This window comes from Vulpes lagopus, chromosome 8, assembly GCF_018345385.1.
Source record: "Vulpes lagopus strain Blue_001 chromosome 8, ASM1834538v1, whole genome shotgun sequence".
Taxonomy (NCBI): domain Eukaryota; kingdom Metazoa; phylum Chordata; class Mammalia; order Carnivora; family Canidae; genus Vulpes; species Vulpes lagopus.
This window is the reverse complement of record NC_054831.1, coordinates 21,635,183-21,658,070: the sequence shown is the minus strand read 5'-3', so window position 1 is coordinate 21,658,070 and position 22,888 is coordinate 21,635,183. Positions and strand designations below refer to the sequence as shown.

Here is a 22,888-nt window from a genome sequence, read left to right as displayed (position 1 = left end):
CTGATTGGTCGCTCACTAGCTCTTGCCCCGCCTACCCAGGAGGCGGTCTCCAGAATTCTCCCGCCCTTAGCAGGAGAAACGCTCTCTCCCGGCCTAGGAATCAATGCCTTCCATAATCCCTTGCGGCAGCGCCGGGCTCCATTCCCGAGGTCTGGTTTAGATGCATTCTGGGAATTGTAGTTTTCGGCAGAACAAAGGTACTCACTTGAGGTCGAGGTGGACTCTGGGGTCACGTGGTTTAGCATGTTTTTGTAAAGTAGCCTCCACAAGATTCTCCAGACGGCTACCTTTCACATTTGAAACTTTGTTCGTCAGCTTAACATTTTTATTAATTATTCGTTAGATTTCTAGTTCGTTTTTTTTTTAATTTTCCAACTTAAATTTAAAAATTAAATCATGGCACTAAACATCTGTAATGTGCCAGCCAGGCAGTCTCACGCGCTTTACTAGGTTTATTCCATTTACTTCTCGTCACAATGTATGAGATATGGATTATCCTTCTCATTTCATTGAAATGAAAACTGGGGGCCTGCAAACAATTACTATTTATAGGAGATAGCTGGGTTCTTGCTCTGGGAAGCCGTAGTGTTCTTAAAGTACTCACGGGTTGTCAGCTACTGTTTATTCTCTCTGTGTCACCAGATCCTGCTACAGTCTTTGTTCATTTTTAGTTCTAAATAAATTTAGTTAAGGGATGCACTCACTTTACTTCATAGAACTAGTCTCTCGAGGGAAATCTGGGTGGCTCAATGATTGAGCGGCTGCCTTCTGCTCAGGGTGTGGGACTCAGGAAATTTAACAGAATCCCCTACCTCTGGACAAGCAGAGCAGGACTGACTCTATTTTGGGCTGCACCCGCCTTGTGCTGACCTGCTTATTACTTAGGGCACTGTCCCGCCTTAATCAAAGACCAGGGCACACCCTAACGGGAAATCCGGCTCAGTGGACCAGCATGACTGTGCAACTTTCTGCGTATCCCATTGGCCACTGGCCCCTATAAAGTTGCTAAGCCTCTTAGTCTCGGAGTCCAAGTCCCTGCTCCGCTGCGTCGGGTATACTTGGACCCAGGCTCGGGCTTGTAATAAACCCTCGTGTGATTGCATCGGTGTCGGCTCCTTGGCGGTTTCTCGGATTCGCGATCTTGGGCACAACAAGGGCATGATCCGGGGGTGCAGGGATGGAGTCCAACATCAGGGTCCCTGTGAAGAGCCTGCTTCTCTCTCTGTGTGTGTCTCCGTCTCTGTCTCTCATGAATAAATAAATCCTAAAAAAGAATAAAAAGAACTTAGTCTTTCGGAGTGAAGAGAAACAATCAGGTCAAAATTAATGGCTGGGGAGCTTTATAGGAGTAAGATTATGCCCACTTGACAAAAGCAGACTTCGGAGGTCCATTGGTTTGGAAGTGCCCTATCACACAGATAATAATAGATGGCAGATCTTAGATTTAAAGGCAGGACAATGTAGAGTCCAAACCCCAAGGCGCATATGCCTCCGGGGAATATCGTTAACAAATCACTTTAGTTGAGCGCTCAGTAGGTTCTAAACCCTTTCCATTTGTTGACCTATTTAACCTTAACAATACAACCTATGAGTTAGCTGCTCTGCTCATCTTCCACTTTGATGATGGAAGGGACGCACAGAATGTGCCCCACAAGTACCTTACAAGTGGCGGAGCCAGGTAAGGACGTGCAGAGTGGAAGAATTCGTTTCATTTTAAAATAAATTTTAAAATAAAATATTTAATATTTAATAAAATATTTAAATATCTTATTTAAAATAAAATGGTAAATAAAATCATTTTAAAATAAATTTTAAAATAAAATGAGCACCTACTACGTGCCAAGAAGCGCTGTGATTGGCGCAGGGAACGCCCATCTGTGAACAAGGCCAATGGTTCCTGCAGTGCGGGGGGAGGGGCGCCACCAGGGTGTGATGGGTAGGAGATACAACCAACAGGTAAACTTCAAGGTAAGACCGCCCACTCGGTGGAGAGTCTAAAAATGGTCAGCCGAAGGCATTTTTCTTTTAGGAAGATAGAATTTCCCCGCTTCGTTTTCGGACCATGAATTGTCCTACCTCCATCTTCTTTCCCTCTCCAACCCCCAAACCAACGAAGCCCCCGAGCCCGGCTACACACTCCTCCTTGCCAGAATTAAAAATGGCGCCGACGGGCCGGCGTTATGACGCGCCCCGACTTCCGACTTCCGCCGGAAGTGCGCGAGGAGTTCCGGGGACCGGGAGGCCTCCGCGCGCTGGTCTCCTGAGCTGGCGAATTGAGTGCTGCTGTTCCGCCCTGGAGCCGCTCCGCCGCCGCCGCCGCCGCCGCCGCCGGGATCATGGTGTTCTACTTCACCAGCAGCAGCGGTGAGTGGGCGCCGTGACCTCCTCGGTCCCTGCTCGACGGCGGGGCTCCCAAGCTGCTGTTCAGCCTGGACTTGATCCTGAAGCTCCTCCTCGGCAGTGGGCGCTTCTTTCCTGCGCCCTTTCGGTCCCCAGCCTCTGTCCGCCCCTGTCGCCCCCGTATGGCTCGTGCCAGGGCCTGGGGGTCGTGTGGATGGACTATCACCCCTGCCGTCTTTGTACCCGGGAGTTCCTTTCCCTCGGCAAAACACCTCCCTTTGCTCCCTGGAAGTGGGCAGAGTTCGTGGGCTTCTTCACACCCCCATCTCGAGACTCCTCCTCACCCCCTTCGCCTTTATTCTGGCTGCGTCCTGGTGATGATCCACTTTGAGGGAGAAAGGAGATACCTGCCAACCACACTGCCTTACAGGAAGTGCGCCCGTCCCTGCTAAGGATAAGGATATCCTCGTAGGGCCCGGAATGCAACAGAAAACAGTATGGACCCTGGAGTGGCGGTGCAGCCCCTCACTGGGCAGAGTTGTCCCATATCTCAAATATTGGCGTATGATAGTGTTCCTGATTGGTCTTTGGCAGCCAAGGAAGGGGTGCATTTAGTTCCCAGGAAGTGCTACGTCTTGACCCTGTTTTTTCTGCCTATGTTGTTCCCTTTGCCTGATCAGTCCCATTAACTCCCGTAAGACGCCCACCTAACTCCCACCCAGAGATTGCTTAGCTGGACCTCTTTGGGGGACCCCCCCTTGACGCCCCGTGTGTATCTTTGGTATTGCATTTATCATATGATATTAAATGCTGCCTGCTTGACCTGGGGTCTAAGCTCCTTGAGGACAGGGGCAGGATCTCCTGTTTCCTTAGACCAGTGCCTGGCCCACAGTAGTTAATAAATGCTTGTTGAACCAACTAATGGTATTTTTTGACTTTGTCTTAGCAGGTACTATTCCATTGCCGCTCTCTCTGCTTGCATCTTAAACGTGAGATTTTATGCCGAGCTAGCCCTTTTGTTGTTTGCGTGGGTTTGAGTAGGGTGATACTTTCTCTTGAGAGATGAGAACAATAAGGCCCAGGGAATTTGTAAGCCAGAGACCCCCACCCCCACCCCACCCCGACCCTTCCTGTCTCATTTTTTTTTTTTTAAGATTTTATTTATTTATTCATGATACACATAGAGAGAGAGGCAGAGGGAGAAGCAGGCTCCATGCAAGGAGCCCGACTCGGACTCAATCCCGGAACTCCAGGATCGCACCCTGGGCCAAAGACAGGCTAAACTGCTGAGCCACCCAGGGATCCCCACATCTCATTATTTTTATCAGTAGTCTAGACTTCCACCGTGTGCCATAGCCATTTCTCTGCCTTTATAGGTTTGGTTTGTCTTAACTCATGTTATTAAAATTAGCAGAAACAATATACACACTTGCCTGAAAAGTCGTAATAGGCCTTTTCATCCTCCCTCTTTTCTGTTTGCTCACTTTGTCATAACTCTAACATCTCTTTTTAGCTTCTCCACTCTTGAGAGTTCCCAACGACAGAGATACCCATACAAACCCAACAATGGAATAAAAAATACAGGCAGGATGTATGGTACTAGATGTAGTTTATGTTAGCTGCTTTATTCTTCTTGAAGCCATTCTGAATTCTTTGAGCACTCTTCATACACACAGATGCCTGTAATTGAACAGTGGTTCAGCAGATTATGGGTCACATTTTTCTCATGGGCTTCCGTTATAAGGTCAGAACTGCTTCCTATTGGAAAAATATTTGACCTTTAAGTCTAACAGAAACACACTTGGGCGGCAGATCTTTTAAAATGGCAAAGTTAATGGAAAAAATTATAACTTTGTTAGTAAAATAGTAGTAAAACTTTACATGTTCCTATAGAGAAAACAACTTGAACAAGCAGAATTTTCAGGAAATGACTTCATATAGCTAGCCAAGCTTTTCAACCAACTTAGGGTTTAACTGTATGAAAACATTTTTTAAATGGAGAGAACATCTCAATAGAAAGTTTTTGCCTTTCCTTTTAAAGTTAGTATCTGACTAAATCTCTTCAGCTTTATACCTCTTTAATGCTGTGTCCTAATGGAATGATGAAACATTAGCCTTAACTGTATTTCTGCTGTCAAATTCAAGACCCTTTGGTTTATGGACCCACAGAGTATCTGCACTTGGCCCATCAAGTCCGTCTGTGCTTTTAATACCTTTTAATTGCATCTACCTCAGGATAGCTTGTTATGTAAATTAAGAACTAATCACTGAGCGGCTAAAGTTGGATTGGTCACTTGAATCCAGTACCTTCAAGATAACTGAATCCAGTACCTTCAAGATAACTAATTCCCATACTAATCAACCCTATTCTTTGGGCACAAATAACAAAAGTACTAGAATAATTTATGTTTCCTTTATCCCTATTAACATAGACAGGAACTTCATTCTGACTTCTTGCTCCACAGTCATGCTCCTTTTTATTTTGAATTTTCTATTTTGACTAATTTCAACTTTCAGAAAAGTTACAAAAAGAATAAAAGATTTCCTCTGTAATCTTTCAGATCCCCCAAATTCTAACATTTTCACTTATTTCTTTTCCTTTTTTCATCTCTCTTCTCCCCCAACCCTAGATCTTTTTCTTGAACCATTTGTTGGTAGGTCACAATTTACCCCTAAATACTTCAGGGTTTTTTCTCCCCCCTAAAATCAAAGATGTTCTGTTATCAAAAAGCATTCCTCATTATCAAAATTAGGAAATTAACATCACAGCAATACCATTATCTAATCAGCTTTTATATTCAGGTTTCATTAGTGTCCTAATAATACATTTATAACAAAGGAACATTACAAATCATTGTTGTGTTCAATTGGCACTCATTACTCTTTATTCTAATCTGGAGCAGTTGCTCAGTCTTTGTCTTTCATGACACTGTTGTTGAAGAATTTTTTTTGTAAAGTGCCCCTTGGTTTGCATTGAAGTTATGTGCTTAATCACCTCATTTTATAGGTCACCTATCCAAACAATTGTCTGTCACTCTCTTGACTGTAATTTAGACAGCTTAGCCTGCACAGACACTTTTATTTTAATCATTTGAAAAATTACTTTCATTCTGATTACAAAAGCCATCTATATGTCTGGTAAGCAAGCTAGCCACGGTAAGTATTGTTAACAGTTATATGTCTAGCTCCCCAAACATATAAAGAAAATAGGTGCGTATATTAAGCATATAGTTGTAAATGTGTGTACAACTATATATTCACTTTTTACACATTGAATCTTGCTGTATGTAATACTGCTATTTAATTTCTGCCTTTTCAGTGGGTACATGGTATTTTGTTTATGGATGTTCTACAGTGTGTTTAACTAGTCTTAATTAATGAGTGCTTGGGTTGTAAAAAGAACATTACTGCTTGATTGAGTAATTATAGTATGCACTTATAGTAAAAATATAGTATTACAGGATCAAAGAGCGTACACATAGAATGCTAGGTTGTACAGAGAGAACCTGAAATGGTTTTATTCCTGCACTTCTGGCATTTATTATAATGGCTGTTCTGGCTATGCTGAGGCTTAGCAAGCTAATGTAATGCTCAACAAGTCCATGCAAATACTCTTTCCTTCCCAGTTCCCTCAACTACTTCCAAGTAATTTTGGGTTGTAGTCATTATAACTGTTGACTGAAGGAAATGAGATTTTTCCCTTCCCAAGAGAGGCAACTAAAATTGATAATTTAAGGAGCTCCTCAGTACTGAAAGTGCAAGGCAATTTATTGAAGAATTTAAGAATTTATAAATGAACAAGTGCTGCTCCCTGGCCTTTAGAGTTTCACTCACACTTCTTAATTTAGTCCTCTGGAGCAACAGCCAACAAGCTGTCCAGACTGAGGGCCTGGTGACTATTAATTCAGGAGTTTAGATGCAGATGGAGCCAAACAAGTTTTGGTAGACTAGCTTGGAAACCCAGTACCCAGATAGAATTTCAGTTAGGAAACTTAACTTTTTGTTTGACCCTAGATGGAGGATGCCTATGTTAAAAGACAATAGCTCAGTAAAGCATATGTCATTTCTAAGGTAAGCCATACCTAGAATATTCAGTTGTGGTTCCTAACATTCTACCTTACATTAGAAATAGTTGAAGATCCTTAAAACAAACAAACACCATTGCTTACCCACCAGAGATTTGGATCTGGTTAGTCTTAATGGAGCTGGGACATAATTAGGTGATTCTAATGTATAATTAGGGTTTAGAGTCTGATTTAGAAGGTGTTTGAAAATCATGTTTCCCTAGAATGGGATAGAGTCCATTATAATATGCAGCACACCTGGACGATAACTAATATTGGCTAAATAAAATTATGAGAAAACTCAGCTAAGAACCTATATTTAAGTGGTGGAAGTGAAGATTGGGTTTTTGTTTTTTTTTTTTTAACTCTTCTGAAGAAGGCAGAAGTATAGGACTGGAATTGTATTGAACTATATCCCTAATGAAAGTAGAGAAGTAGCTATTCTGTAATAAGGGTCAATAAACTTTTCCTCTTTGGGCCAGGTGGTAAATACTTTAGACTTTGTGAGCCACATCCAGTCTCTGTAGCTTTATTCTTCTTCATTTTGTGTTTTCAACTCTTAAAAAATATAGAAGTAATTTCTTAGCATGGAGGCTGGCTGGCTCTGGCCTACAAGCCATGTCTTGCCTACCCCTAATCTAAGCATTTGTCACTTGCTTTTCCTGTGAAGCAGTTTTGTTGGGGGTGAAGTTATCTAACTGTTTTTTATATTTTTGTTTTTCTCTTAGTTAACTCATCAGCTTACACTATTTACATGGGAAAGGATAAATATGAAAGTAAGTTTTCAAAAGCATTGATTTTGAAATTTCCAGCAGGTAAGTGTTAATCGCCTCCTCCCCCAACCCCCATGGTTGGTTGGTTATGAGTTTTCAACTAACTACTAGTAGTTAAGCCCATTATACAGAACTTCAGTGAGTTAACTTTCCTTGAATTTAGTTATATTAAATAATATTGGGGTCTATAGACCACTTTTTGCTACTTAGAAACTTTAAGAGTTTTGTCATATCATTTGATTTAGGGTGATGTCAGTCAGAGGTTAACCTGTACTAATTTATGTCAAGTAAAAATCTGTGACTTGGTTGGAAAGTTCATTTTCTGTACATTTTACCACATTTATGAATAAAGGAAACATATTTTTAGGGTTTTTCAGGCTGAGAAGGCTCCTTTTGAGTCATGAAATGTTAACAATTTTTTCAGACTTTGAAAATGTCTGAAAGGACATATCTGAAGGAGATATGCTCTCCACAGAATGAAATACAGTATTCCATACTGTACACATTTATGCAACTATAACAAAAATTTACCAAAAAAATACTCATACTCTTTGCTATACCCTCATTTGTTTGTTTTATTTTTTTAATTTTTTTTTAAAGATTTTATTTATTTATTCATGAGAGGCACACCCAGAGAGAAGGAGAGAGAGGCAGAGACAGAGGCAGAGGGAGAAGCAGGCTCCATGGAGGGAGCCCGACATGGGACTCGATCCTTGGATCTCCAGGATCATACCCCGGGTCGAAGGCGGCACTAAACCCCTGAGCCACTGGGGCTGCCCTGTTTGTTTTATTTTTAAAAAGCCAGTCTCAACCTGCCAAATTAATTTTTGGACCCACTAATGAATGTGAACTAAAGTTTTTTTTTTTTTTTTTTTTTTTTGAACTAAAGTTTAAAAGGAAAAACTGCTTTAGGGGATGGCCTCTGACTGCAGGAGCGAGGAGGGTGACAGAGTTGAGCTTTCTTCCTCTGGAGCAGTGAATTGACAGCACTGGCCCTTGGGGTGTGGAACACTGAGCTGAGGGAGAAAAGATCTGCAACAGGGGAGCTTGGAGACCTCACAGGACCACTCTTTCTCAAGCTTGGAGAAAACAGTGGCTCTTCTCACAGGGGTAGTATAATGTTTTGAAAAGGGCTCCTCTCAAGTCAGGCCCATCTGGGTTAAAATCTCAGCTTTTGGGACACCTTGGTGGCTCAGTGGTTGAGCATCTGCCTTTGGCTCAGGTCATGATCCCAGGGTCCTGGGATCGAGTCCTGCATCAGGCTCCCCACAGGGAGCCTACTACTTCTCCCTCTGCCTGTGTCTCTGCCTCTCTCTCTCTCTCTCTCTCTCTCTCTGTGTCTCTCATGAATGAATGAATGAATGAATGAATCTTTAAAAATATATATGTATTTAAAAAATCCCAGCTTTTAGCAGAATAGCTCTAGTCACTTCACCTCTCCAACCCTCATATTGCTGAGATGTGAAAAGAGGACCATAGGATAGTATCTGCCTTGCAGGGGTGTGAAGGTTAAATAAAAGAGCCTGACTAGAGTGCCTGGCTCAGGGTGAGCTCTAAGCAATGGTAGCGGTCACTGCTGGAGCTTATTTAGCTCCTCAGAGTTAGCTCCTCCCTCTCCTGGGAAAACTCCAGGGCTGGATGACCACCTCAGTAGTCCAAGAGCTGGCTAATTCCCTATAGTTATTTATCTTTAACCTTCAGATATTGCTTTCCCCCCACCCCCACCCAAAACCATCAGTGTTTGTTTTAGGTGCAGGTTGAAACTGACAACATTTTAAACTTGATTCTTTTAAAAGAGGCAAGTATAGTAGTCTCCAGTATGAAACATTTGACACCAACAGAAAAATTAAGCCAAAAACTGAAAAGATGTCAAAGAACAGTAATGTTACATGTAACTATAGTTACATATATATAGGTATATATAACTCTAGTTAATACATTCACATATCTAATATAACACAGTGTAACACATATAAAATATGTAATGTGCTATATGTAATAGCTGTGTAAATATATATAGTTATTAATCAGACCTATATAAATGGTTTTGAATTTTGCAATAATACTGGTTGCCGTAAAGCAGAATCAGACTAAGCACAACTATTACATCCTAGCTGAGAGAAAAACACAGCAGAATAAAATAACTAATTTTAAAAGTTTTCCCTTAAGATGAATTTATGACATTGTCTCTGGTGTGACTTAATGGAGGAGCAGTCTGCGATATATTAATACTTGAGTTTTCTATTTTTCCTAGTAACTCTTACATCATCACAGATGATTTGTATATTTTTCATATCATTCTCTTGATGAATGTGGCCGAGAAGGGGATGCTATCTCCTTGTATTACATTGAGCAAGGAAGCACGGTTATAACCAGTCATGGTTATGTATAGTAGATGTAGAGCTACACCTGATCAAACCTACTTTTCTTTCTACCACATCAAAGATACAAACCCAAGACTTAGGTAACTGAGAAGCACCTAGAGGAGAGCTACTACATACACTTGTGTGGGTTTTGCACTGTTTGACTCTGGGCAGGGAACTTTCTCACAGTGAAGGACTGCATTGATACTGGTTCACACTGATGGGCTCCCAGTGGTACTGACTTAAGGCAACTGTGCCAGGGCCACCGTGTCTCTTTTTCCCTTCCATTCTAGTTTACCGTCTGCTGGGACTTTGCTGCATGGGGCCGTATGCCAGCCACTCTGAATATCCAAAGGGGAAGATGCAGTCTGTGCTTTCACAGCATTTAAGATAGAGAGGCATACACAAAAACAAATAGTGGGTCATTTTGCTGTGAACCTAAAAACTCCAAAAAATAATGTCTATTTAAAAAAGCATGGGTGAAATGAAGCCATATTAATAAGTGCTGGAGAAACAGAGGGGGCAGAGAGTAAGTGTGATTTGGAGAGAACCAAGAAGGCCTCGTGGAGGAGTGGGTTAGGATGGGCTTGATTGTAGAATCCTTTGAATGTCCATTGTAGAAATTTGTGTCTACAGATAATAAATCTAGATATACAGGCTATACCCACAGGTATAAATTTATTTTTTTTTAAGATTTTAGTTATTTATTCATGAGAGACAGAGAGAGAGAGACATAGGCAGAGGGAGAAATAGGCTCCATGCAGGGAGCCTGATGCGGGACTCGATCCCGGGTCTCCAGGATCAGGCTCTGGGCTGAAGGCGGCACTAAACCACTGAGCCACCCAGGCTACCTCCCACAGGTATAAATTTAGATTCTTTTCAGAGCCCACTGGAAACACCAGGGTGGTGTTTTGCTGCCATTAAAATATATATAGGGGGACAGCTGGGTGGCTCAGTGGTTGAGCACCTGCCTTCAGTTCAAGGCATGATCCTGGGGTCTGGGATCAAGTCCCACTTCGGACTCCCTGCGAGGAGTCTGCTTCTTCCTTTGCCTATGTCTCTGCCTCTCTCCCTGTGTCTCTCATGAATAAGTAAAGAAAATCTTTTAAAAATAAATAAATAAAAAATGTATGGAGGAAAGGGAGGAAGGTGGGGGGGGGGTAGGGTGACTGGGTGATGGGCACTAAGGAGGGCACTTGATTGGATGAGCCCTGGATGTTATACTATATGTTGGCAAATTGAATTTAAATAAAAAAAATTTTTTTAATGTATGTAGGAAAAAAATCTGTGTGTAGAACATTTTTCCCCAGGACCTCTTGGAATCATTTGAAGAGGTCAGCTTTCCTAGTTTGCTTTGTAAGAAAGGTATTACACATTTAAACCACCCTGTTCTCTAGTGCTCCCAGCACTAAATACTTATTTCTAATAACCTTGATGATTTCAGACAAATGACTGGATGGAACATAAATGCTTTTTTAATTGAGCAATTTACTTTCAAAAAAGTTTTCCGATGTTTTCTTTTTATTAGCCAGCAGGTGTCACTGGAGAGCCAAGCATTGCCTGACTGAGGAAAATAGGTTTTTTTATAGTTCCCTTTACTTTTTTTTTGATTACTTGTTGGCTATTGGCTCAACTTTCTGTTTAAGCTAATAGAAAGCCCTTCAGAAAATTTATAGTGTCTGCAGTTTCTGAGAGTGTCTTTATCCAAGATATATCATCCTTTTGTTTTTCTGGAAAATGAACAACCCTTTCAAGTTAGATAGATTATACTTTCTTGGGGATGCCTAGGTAGCTTAGCGGTTGAGCATCTGCCTTCAGCTCAAGGTGTGATCCCGAGTTAGGGATCAAGTCCCACATCAGGCTTCCCATGGGGAGCCTGCTTCTCCCTCTACCTATGTCTTTGCCTCTCTCTCTGTGTCTCTCATGAATAAATAAATAAAATCTCTAAAAAAAAAAAAAAAAAGATTATACTTTCTTGGGTATGTTTTAAATCATCATATCATTTTGTTTACCTTACAGTTTTTAACTTTGTATCTGATACTTTAAATAATGCTTTTGTATTAAATATAATTACTTTCTAATTATTAATGTCACTATTAGATGTGTATATTGATATTAAGTTTCTGTAGTGATATATATTATTAGCCTTAAAAATGTAAAAGTATACATTTTGATCTAATAAGTTCCCTTTCATCAATATGCTTGAAAGAAATAATCAGGCAAAATGGATATATTTACTTTAAAAATATTTACCAAAGCATTTATAAGTAAAAACAACCCAAATGTAGACAGTAGAAAAGTTTATTCACATGATAGAATTAAGTAAGTCATTGTTTCCAAAGACCTTTTTTGTTTATTTTACTTTGTTCTTACACTAACACACATAGCTTAAAGATTGAAATAGTTATAGAATGTGTAAACATCAGTTTTTCACCCTATCCTTTCCAACACCAATGTTCCATCCCACAGAGATAGTTACTTTTAACTTCTAGCCATTTATTTTTCTTTTTACATGTGACAGAATTTTAGATATTTATTTCCTTTTTTATAGTTCTGGTGGTTTTATTTTCTAAGGTTCTACAATTTAATAATTGAGCAATGGTGTTTTTAAAAAAGTAAAATGCAGTCCACTGATTAGCAAAACCATTTTAACAAATAAGTTCCTTATAGTAAATCAGTCTTCTAAGACCTCATCCAACTTCTCGGCTGCCCTAATTTGAAATTTTACTACCTTTTAATAGAAATATCTTTGAAGTTTCCTATAAGTATTATTGTAAAAATAATAATTATGATGGCCCAAATATAAAAACCATTTTTACAAAAAAAAAACTTTTCCCTATTTTCAGCATCAAAGCCTCTCTGAATTACCTTTTCTCCACTAAGGGAGAGAAACAGTTGTGGAAAGGGTTGGTATTTCTCCTCTCCCCAGCTAATTATAACTGGCATCTTCATCTGATGGGTTTTTTTTTTTTTAACCTTTTCTTTGTTTTCTTGTATCTCACTGTAGATGAAGATCTAATAAAGCATGGCTGGCCTGAAGATATTTGGTGAGTAACAATTTTGCTTCTGCTTTCTGTGCATTATTTACCTTCTCAGATTTGGCCAGCCACCTGACTTTTGTGATGAAACCTGGAATCATGCTTTGCATTTTGTTTATGAATATTCAGTGGTAAGTAACTGACTGCCGGTGCCTTTCATTTGTAATCACCATGTAAACTAGGGATGATGTCTTAGGGCTGGATCTCAGGCCTGACCACAGAGGCCTCTGGAACCAGAGTCTTTCTTTAACCTTGTGTGTGTCTTCTTATAGTGGGCTGGTGAGACCACCACACTCACACACACAGACCACTCTTATTGAAAGAATGGATGAAAAAAAAAATGAAAGAACGGATGAGGGCTTCACAGGGAGCAGTGAGGAAAATAAAAGCTTCCGTGTAGGTGGAATAGAGCATCTGACCAGGTCCAGCTTGAAAGAAAACACGGGTTAGGTTCCCTTTGTCGTCTCAGCTGCCTCGTGAGGTTAGCCCTGTTGTGATCCATCCTCTTCTCCCTCTTTCTAAACTATTTTCTGGAAACTTAAAAAATAACAATTATACTTTCTTCACTTATTTCCAAGATAATTTTCGCTGCTCACAAAACCCAGCCCCAAAAAACAATGACAAAGAAGCCCTTCATTTTAGTTGAATTCTTTTCTTTTTCTAACTGCCTTAGAATGCCATATGGGTGTTGCTACCACTCAGACCTCAAACCTTTTAGGGGACCCAGACTCCTATGTCTTTGACGTAACACTCTTGGGCTCAGTTTCCTCTCTTGTTCTGTCTCCAGCTTCTGCTCTTATAATGTGTCTTTCCTGGAGCTGAATCCCACATATAGAGCGGGGTGTGGTCTCCAGAACTCCAGACTGCCTCCCTCTCTACCCTCAGTTCCCCCCCACACATGTTATCCCTGAAGATAAGTGCACAGATCCTGTTTGCTTTAACAATAGTAACAGTGAACACTTAGTGAATAACTAACTATATGTCAAATACTGGTAGGTGTTCACTTTATTGATACATTTAATTTCACAGTAGTCCTTTAAAAGAGTTACTGGTGGTGTTCCCATTCTCAGATGGAGAAACTGAACAGATGTGCTCTGGTTGTTGCTGCCCCCCCCCCCCCCCCCCCCCCCCCCCCCGTCAACTCCAGTTCTGACTTACCGGTTGTTTTTCTTCCCTTGGGCTGCTGCTCTTGGCTGAGGGTGACTTCCTTCCCTTTCCGGCCTTTGCCACAGCTCTCTCTGGACTTCTGTTCTCCAAGGGTGGGCCTGGATCCTTCACCTATTTCCCTACAGAGACAGAGGTGAGGCACTTTTTAGAAGAGCTGCTTGATTTTCAGTAAAGTGGACAGCATCAGACATTTAATAGGAAGACTATCGCACAGAGACTAACTGAAGCTTCCCCCCAGACATGGCCATCCTCAGAACCCCTGAGCCTGGCCACAGGTACCCACTAAAGGGCGCCTCCTCTCTTGCTCCAGCCTGCCCCCATTGTGGCGGGGCTAATTCATGACGCAGAGGAAATGCTTTCCTGTCTGCCCGCTCCAAAGTCCACACTCCAGGAACCAAGAGACACTATCAACCTGGGGAATTTTAAAGTTTTTTTTTTTTTTTTTTTTAATCAGCCCCCTTTTCCAGTAAAGTGGCCTGTCTGTCTTCTCAACCCAAATATCAAGTGTCATCAAAGATGCTGCTTGGTACCCTCTCATCTCAGATCACTTTGTTAACTACCACATCACGTTACCTACCATAGGATCTGGCACCTGGTATACATTCAATAAATATTTGTTGACTTCCTAATTAACTCTCTGCCTTACTAGCAATGATCTCTATTGGACATTTCTTCACAGCAACTGTATTCTGGTATCTCCATTTGGAGCACCTGTCACCGAACTGGATTATTTCAGTTGTCCTTAAAGCCCAGAGGTCTCCAGATCCTGTCAAGAGAGATTCAGATGGCTGCATATGTTATGTAGTTATCTGCTATGAATTTTTTACATGTCAGATTTGAGGCATAAATACTTGCATAGTAAATGTTACATATTCAGATGCACCATGAAAGTCAATTTACCACAGCCTTTTACCTGACTTTTTTTCTTTAATTAAATAAGTGGAAGAGAAATTTCTAATCTATACCCTGTATGTTCTGAATTGGTTTTTTTTTTTTTTTAATTTCATTATTGTTGGCTATCTTCTGGAATGCTATTAAACCAAGTCAGTGTCTACAGATACTTTGATACCCATCTTGACACTCTTGAGATTAATGACTGTTGTTGGAAGTGATTGACTTTTATTTTCAGAAGCTATTCGAGTCCTAATGTGATGTTGAGTAGCCAGCCCTAAATTTCAAACCATTCTGTCAATCCTGGAAACGTTCATGGGCATGCTAGGAATGATTTGGTTGATTGACATTCCAGAGCAATTTTTCATCCTGCTTCTCTCTGAGGTAAACTTTGGAACTTTATGTGTGTGAATATCAGCATCTGAGTTTATACCAGAAAACTTTCTGAGGCACCTGTAAGCAAAGGATTTTCCCATGACAAAATGAGAATAGAACTGAATTTATCTTTAATCAAAAGAAAACAGAAATAGTGTGTGTTTACTGCCTCCAAACTCCCTAATGAACAGTATTTCCAGGGACCCCACTTTCTGGAGTTAAATGACTCTGCTTCTGAGGGCCCATATCTCTGCATCCCCTGGTCATTGATGCTCATTGATTGAGCTTTCTAGTCTCTGCATTCATTAAAGAAAACAATGATAAAGTAGAGTGAGGAAGATAATAAGGACAAGAAGGAACTAGGGATCTACTGGCCATAATTTGAACTTTTTGTAGTAAACATTTAGGAAGGTTTGTAAAGGTTTCTTAAGGACACTTGCTCATGATAGTTTATTTACAGAGCTTGCTTTTTTGTGTGTTTCTACAGCTCAGCCAAAGCCCCATACCTCCCCCAAATTCCCTGTGTCCTGTTGAAGTACCTACCAACCTGGAGTTGGTCTCTGTATCAGCAATGATATTCCCATATGTGTTTTGGGATTTTGATGACTTATGTATCACTTCATTAGATATACATTGAATTATTTGTATATTTCTTTTGACAAAATTGTGTGTCAGCGATCTTAAGAAAAATCACAATATAGTTGAGCTACTGTGGGTATGTAGGAAAAAGTTGTTGTCAGTAAAGAACTGGCTTAAAACAAGTTGGAATGGGAGAAGACATCTCAACTGAACTTGCTTCCTAACAAAGTCTTTTCCTTAGCTCCTGAAAGTGGGTAATGAGATATTTAATTTCTAGATTTGCAAAAACACATTTTTTTTTGGTGGAAAAGGCCAAGCTAAAGACAATAATCAGTAGGAATCTTCTATGGGAATGCAAATGTATAAATGAACCAGTTGGGGAAAAATAAATCAACGTCCACTTCTGGCTAGCAGTAATTGTTAATAATAGAACCTAGAATCATCATAGACTGCCAAAAATGTGTAATATTTTTCTGTATCCACAGTGACTAACAAGATGCTTAACATGTTGAAGAGGGCATTAGGAACACCACAATCTTAATATTTATATAGAATGACACTGTCTGCATCTTGTAACTAGGTATGATTGTGTGATCATTTTCACCTCCGGAGGATACGTAAATGCTAAGAAAAGGTCTAGAGAAGCATATAATGGGATGTAATGGTACCTCCTTAGGGTTTTCCTTATAACTCTTCAGACTGGAAAGGTAAGAGACTAAAGAAGAGATGACTAAAGTTAACAATCCCAAAGTGACCATTATGTGTTACATTGTTTGGTCCTAGAATTTGGAAAGAGAAAGTCAACTTTATTTGGTGAATTATAAATATGAAAAGCTTAATATCTCAAAACGTTAGACTAGATGAGAGAGGAATTAAGTTTAGAAACATTTCATTAAATTGGTGAATGAGAGAGCCTTAATAAAAGGTAAATTTGGGGCAATGGAATGGAAGGGCATTCCACATGTTTTCAGGACACTATCATAAAGGTCAACCCCATGCTTTCCCAGAAGATGCCATTGTCAGGTGTGAGGCAGGATGAATTGTTGGTCTGCCCCATTTCATGACTCGTATAACTCTGTGCTTCTCTTTGGATTATTTTGCCATCACTTGAAACTTAGGGTGTCCCAAACCAAACCTCTCATTTTCCCCCCCAAACTGGTATCTTCTCCAGCTGTAAAATATTTCTTTCTGTGGTCCTGCCGTCTTGATGACTTCTCTCATTCCCTTCTCTCCTCGCCTAAAATACCCTTCCCTGTTTTTTTTCTAAATCCTGTGCTTCAGCCAGGGACCCTCTAGAACTCAGTCCATTGGTGAAGCCTTTGGTCACTGATGGTTCTTTCTTACTTGAAAAATCACCCCTTCTGGGGCATTTCCATTGTCTCTACGTCTTGGCACTTAGTCTCACACAGCTGCAGAGCTTTCCATGTTTATCTTGCCTCTCCCGCTGATAACTGCCTTTGGAGGCAATCATTGTGTTTTTATACTCCCTATGATGCTTGGCATGTGGTAAACACTGAGCTAATACTTTCTGGATTGGAATGCTTTAAATGCAAGGGGCCTGAGGAGATGCTTGTCTTGTACCTCTTGCTAAAAGTGATTTTCATTCTTTGTAGGTTTCATGTGGACAAACTCTCTTCGGCTCATGTATACCTTCGATTACATAAGGTAACTGGATTTAAACATGGACTCATAACTTTTTCTTTATGATGAGCATCCTATTTGTCCCCTGTCCTTTTTGTGCGATTTAAATTTCGTAAAGTAACAAATTATGTACAAAAGTTGAAAAAATTAGCTGATGAAGGGATGTCTTATCCCTGACCCCACCAATCACTAAGGGAAATTCTGGTGATTTCTGATACTTGGAAGGGGGCATAGTACATATACCATGCCACTGCCATCACTGCCGTAATTATCCTGCCAGTTCAGGTATGTTGTTGGTCACCTCTGCTTTCTCTCCATTTCATTTGACAGTTATGGACCTTCTGTCTTCTCCAGTGGAAATCATGTGTGGTTCCTTTTTTCTCATGCTCATGTGATTCTCCTGCCTCACTAAGGGCAGATATTCCCATTATCAGGGGCTTCTTTGGGAAAGGGAAAACATGCAGTGGTTCCTAGTAACATAAAAGCACTGTTTTTCTAATGCCTTTAAGTTCGTTTATTTTATACAGCTGAATCATAGGATGTATGTACTTGTTATGTATATTGGGTTTTTTTTAATGTCTTATTTTGGAATGATTTTAGATTTAGAGAGAAGTTGCAGAGATAGTACAGAGTTCCCATACATCTCATGCCTCGCTTCCCCAATTGTTAACATCTTATATTACTATGGACAGCATTGGTACATTACTGTTAACTAAACTCTGGACTCTATTTTGATTTCACCAGTTTTTTTCATTAATGTCCTCTTTCTGTTCCAGGATCCAATCCAGTCCCGCATTGTGTTTAATTGTCATATCTACCTAGCGTGAGACTTTCCCTATTTTTCAGAACCATGACAATTTGAGAAGCACTGGTCATATTTTTATAGAACGTCACTCAATTTGAGTTTATCTGATGTTCTTCTCATGACTGGGGTTAGGATTAGAGTTTTAGAGGAAGAATAGCAGAGTGGAGCATCCTCCTCATCACATCACATCAGGGGTACATGCACTAATAGAACTTAGCACTAATGTTGCTAACCTTCATCTCCTGGCCAGGCCAGCGTTTGCTGGGTTTATCCACTGGAATGTTGTTTTTCTTCCCCCTTCCATACTCTGTTCTTTGGAGACAAGTCACCAGGTCCGGCCCATACTGAAGGGGGAGGGAATGAAATTAAGCTCCACTTCTTACAATGGGGAGTATTTACACATTCTCCCCTATATATTTAATACAGTAGCTTATTTATATCACTGTGGACTCATTTATTTTATACTCTGGGATATAATCCAGTTCTATATTATGTGGTTGTTGAAATTGTCCCAGCTTTGGTTGGAGCTCTTTCAGCTTGGCTCCTGTGGTCATTTGATATGTTCCTGTCATTTTGTTTTTTGAGCACTTGCTTACTTTCTGGCACTGTAAGATGCTGTGGGTTCATCTTGTATTTTCCCTGCTCCAGTCCTAGAATCAACTCTTTCACCAAGGAACATTGATTCCTTTTTTGGGTGGAATGGTATATAGAAGCCAAGATCTGGACTTGGTGTGTTCACGGTTCCTGGAGTGTCATTGCCTCTAGGCCTTTTCAGCAGACAGAGCTAGGAAATACATGTATGTATACTTAAGACATGTTAGTAATTCATAGAAATGATTGTTTTTGTGTCTCCATTTGTATCTATGTTAAGCTAATGTGAGCTCATACTAATGTCTTATGACAAATCTGTTATTACAGAGGCCATTCTAGCCTTTTCTCCTTGCTTCTCTATTACTTCCTTCTCATTGAGAAGTCTGGTTCCCACCACTCACCAGCTATTTGCTTATTTGACACCACTATTTGTATAAGTGGTTTCACATTTGTTAAGCTGTCTCTCCATGCAAAACAACTTTATCAACTAAAGTACAGTGTTTATGTGCAATTATTTTTATCTTTTTGCCTTTTAGTTTCCAGTCAAAATGCTGTTTTCCAAAGTTATTTGTAAGCTGCTCTTTTTTTTTTTTAACTCACAACCTTTCAGTGATCTTATGCCATGCACTTAGATTTTTTTTGTCTCAGTTTACATTCCATTCTGTTATATTATTACAATTGTTGGTTCCCCTAGTTAATTGAATTACTCTTTAAAGTGACAGTTTGATAGACTTTTTCATCTATTGTCTTGACTGGCCACTTTGAGTTGATAGATAGTATACCACAATTAATATGAAACCTCCCTTGTCAGAATATAAGTTGTTTATAGTTTTCAGCATTATGAATCTCTAACAAGAAGTTTTTTTATCAACCACTTTGTTTTTCTTTCGAATTAAGTTTTTTACAATAATTCTCAGAAACAGAATCACCGAGCCAAAAGATAGAAACATTTGGTAAATATTTCAGAGGCCAGATTGCACTCTAAAAATAATTGCACTAGTTCAAAATGCTACCTGATATACACAGGTTTTCCAAACCCTTCCTAGGACTTTATAACTTAAAAAAATAGCAACCTTTTGGCAATTTTTAAAAATAAATAGAATGCTATTTCATTGTAATTATAATATTCAACTTCTTAATTTACCAGCAAGGTTTTTTTTTTTTAAGTCTTTTTTTTTATTTATTTTTTTTATTAATGATAGTCACAGAAAGAGGGGTGGGGGGCAGAGACACAGGCAGAGGGAGAAGCAGGCTCCATGCACCGGGAGCCCGACGTGGGATTCGATCCCGGGTCTCCAGGATTGCGCCCTGGGCCAAAGGCAGGCGCTAAACCACTGCGCCACCCAGGGATCCCTACCAGCAAGGTTAAACACTGTGCCCCATCTTTATTTATACTGTTTATGTTGCAAAGGAAAAGAGGAAGGTTGGGAACTCTGTGCTGAAACAAAAGTCTGGATTCTCCTTGGCAGCTTCTTTGCCATTGGAACTATTTTTAAGTTTAGAGAAAATAGACTATGGTGTTACCAAGTTTCCTTTTGGTTCAGATTAAAGTTTTTTCCTTTAGACTCTGCTGTGTCAGAAAATGGAAACAACAGTGGTTGTCCCAAGTCCATATTACCACCATTTACCCCATGTTTGAAAAGAAGTTTAATTTCATTTTCTTTTGGAAGCACACAATATGCTCAATAAAAATACGTGCAATTTAGGGAACGTTTACCTGGTCGATTTGCAGTAAATGGCGTAGCCTTTTGTGGTTAGTAGGTACTAAGTAAGTGTTAGAGATGGAGTAAGACCAAGTGGATGGGGACCCAAACTGCTGGATTTGAATCCTGGCTTTCCTGCATACTGGCTGTGTGACTTTGAGCAAGTTACCTAGCTGTGCCTGTTTGCTCCTCTGTAAAAGAGAGCTAACAGTACCTATCTTCTCAAGCCATTGTGAAGATTAAATAAGCTAGCATGACTGAAGCAGTTAGAATAATGCCTGGCACATGCTAAGCATCTTATATGTTAACTTTTTGGTTGTTGAATTCAGTTGAATTCAACCCAGACCTTGAAGATCATAGATTTTCAGCAGTGTTCTTTCCTAGGCTTCTTTGATTTTTGAAAACCTACAGAAAAACCTCACTTACCTAGAGGTCTCTCTTATCTCATTAACACAGAGGGCACAAAGCCCACAGTCACAATTTTGAGATTTATGTATTGAGTTCACTCTGACTTTATGCATAAAGCTAAGTTGAATGATTGTTTTTTGTTTTTTTAAGTCTGCTCATATTATATTAGAAGTAGCCAGCAGAGAGATGAAATTGCTTTAGGAATAGTGACAGATGCAGGTAGTAAGGGATATCAGGATGTAGCCTGACATCAAGGACCAAGAAACTATGTTTCTGCAAGAATTCCATCAGTACCGTACTCAGGTCAGTTCTACAATCTTTAGTCCTGGGTTCATCTCTCAGCTCTAGCTCTGTCACTTACTGGATTGAGGGGACCCTGCCCCGTTACTTAACCTTGCTAAGCTTCATTTCCTTCATTGCTAGAGTGAAGATAATATTATCCATGTTATATGGCTATTTACTTAGTGCCTGGCATACAGTTGGCACTTAAAAAGCAATAGCTGTTTTGTTTTATAATTACTCATTTTGATTTATTTAGTATAGGGTCAGTTTGTTTCTGTGTATTTTAGAAGATCCAGAAGGCATCACTATCACCATATGTCCTGGTGTAATGCTTGATATTCTTAGTAATGACATTGTGTTATCAAGGTGTTAAATTCAGAATCCTTTCTGCAGGTGGTCAGGGAATTGCACAGCATGAGATATGTCATTAAATTAGTGGAAAACTTAAATCACTTTTGGGGGGGTGGTCAAAATGTGTTTATTTGAGAGATCCCCATTTTAAAACACACAAAAAAATTCAAAAACATCATGGAATAAGCTTAATTTATTTCAGGTTATTTAGGTAGGTAGAACATTTCATTCCCATACAGAAGTGCTTCTTTAATCCCATGTCTAGTTGGGACGAGTATTGAGGTGATTCCCACTTGCCCTGCCTTTGAAATATTTTTGTTCTTTTGGAATGGCTTTGCTTATTCAGCTTTGACTTTGTTATAGTATCTACACAGAAATTGAGTCAATATTATTTTTCCCTTAGGGTGGGTGGTTATATCTAACATGCCAAGAGCTGGGCTCCTAATTAAGGCTGATCAATGACCTACCTCAAACGATATTTGAGACCCAAGATAATAAGATATCTCTGAGAGGAAGGTCGTAGGGACCTCAGCAAAGAAGACTTGACTATTATCAAAAATAGGCACTATTTTCCCACAAAGTTTCCAGAAGAGTGAAGAGAATTAACAAGAAAGGGGGGTAAAGTTCCTGACACATAATTACAGTTAATATTTTGGTGGTTTCCCTTAATACCCTTTTCCCCACTTATTAAGAATTAATATTTTCCATATTACTTGTACTGCTTTCTCTCAGACATTCCATAATAGACTTCATTTTTCAATGTCCTGAGATAGAGTGAAGAGCCTCTGCTTTTAATAAAATTGTGCCGAGGCACTAAAGCCTTCTAAGTGCTCCAGTATTGATCAGTAACAAGGTGGTGGACCATCTTCCTTATTTTTATGTTTCAGGGGGAGAAGATAGAAGACATTCCAAAGGAAGTCCTGATGGACTGCGCCCATCTTGTGAAGGCGAATAGCATTCAAGGTCAGTTTTCCTAGAGGTGTTTTCAGAATTAACACCAAATTCTGTGTCTGAAATTGAATATGTTTTAGAGAACCTGTCAATGACTTTGGCTTGAGTCAGACAAATAATATGTAATATGCCTTTCCTCTGTTTTGTTCTTTAAGGTGGCAGTTCTGCTACCTATGAAAGAACTGAAAACTAATCTCTTTACCCCTCTAATGTTCATGGTCCTTTCTTAGCTCTTTCTATCATGTTTCCTTACCTGGACTAGAAGCTTGTCTAGATCTGCCTACTTGATGTTATATGTTGAAAGACTTTTGGGGGCTCATGGGTGGCTCAGTCTGTTAAGCATCTGACTCTTGGTTTTAGCTCAGGTCTCATGCCTCGTGAGATCAAGCCCCAAGTCAGGCTCCACACTCAAGAGGGGAGTCTGCCTGAATATTCTCCCTGTCTGCTCTTCCCACACACATGCACACACACGCAATCTCTCTCTCTCTCTTGCTCTCTCTCTCTCTTTCTCTCTATCAAATAAATATGTCTTTAAAAAAAGACTTTTGGAAATAAGGGCAGGTTAT

The 22,888-nt window shown here is 39.9% G+C and overlaps 1 protein-coding gene across 2 annotated transcripts in view; it reads left to right on the top strand.

Moving 5' to 3' along the window:
• The first annotated feature begins 2,204 nt into the window (after window positions 1–2,204).
• Window positions 2,205–22,888, top strand: part of CCDC25 (coiled-coil domain containing 25) — a 38,728-nt gene continuing 18,044 nt past the window's right edge. Inside the window, exons 1-5 of one of the 2 annotated variants that reach the window (XM_041766877.1) lie at window positions 2,205–2,364; window positions 7,133–7,219; window positions 12,548–12,587; window positions 17,204–17,255; window positions 22,259–22,334. In XM_041766877.1, coding sequence (XP_041622811.1) covers window positions 2,337–2,364; window positions 7,133–7,219; window positions 12,548–12,587; window positions 17,204–17,255; window positions 22,259–22,334 — 283 coding nt within the window. In that variant the 5' untranslated portion in view covers window positions 2,205–2,336. The remainder of the gene's footprint in view (window positions 2,365–7,132; window positions 7,220–12,547; window positions 12,588–17,203; window positions 17,256–22,258; window positions 22,335–22,888) is intronic. The other variant, XM_041766878.1, reaches the window with a different exon arrangement.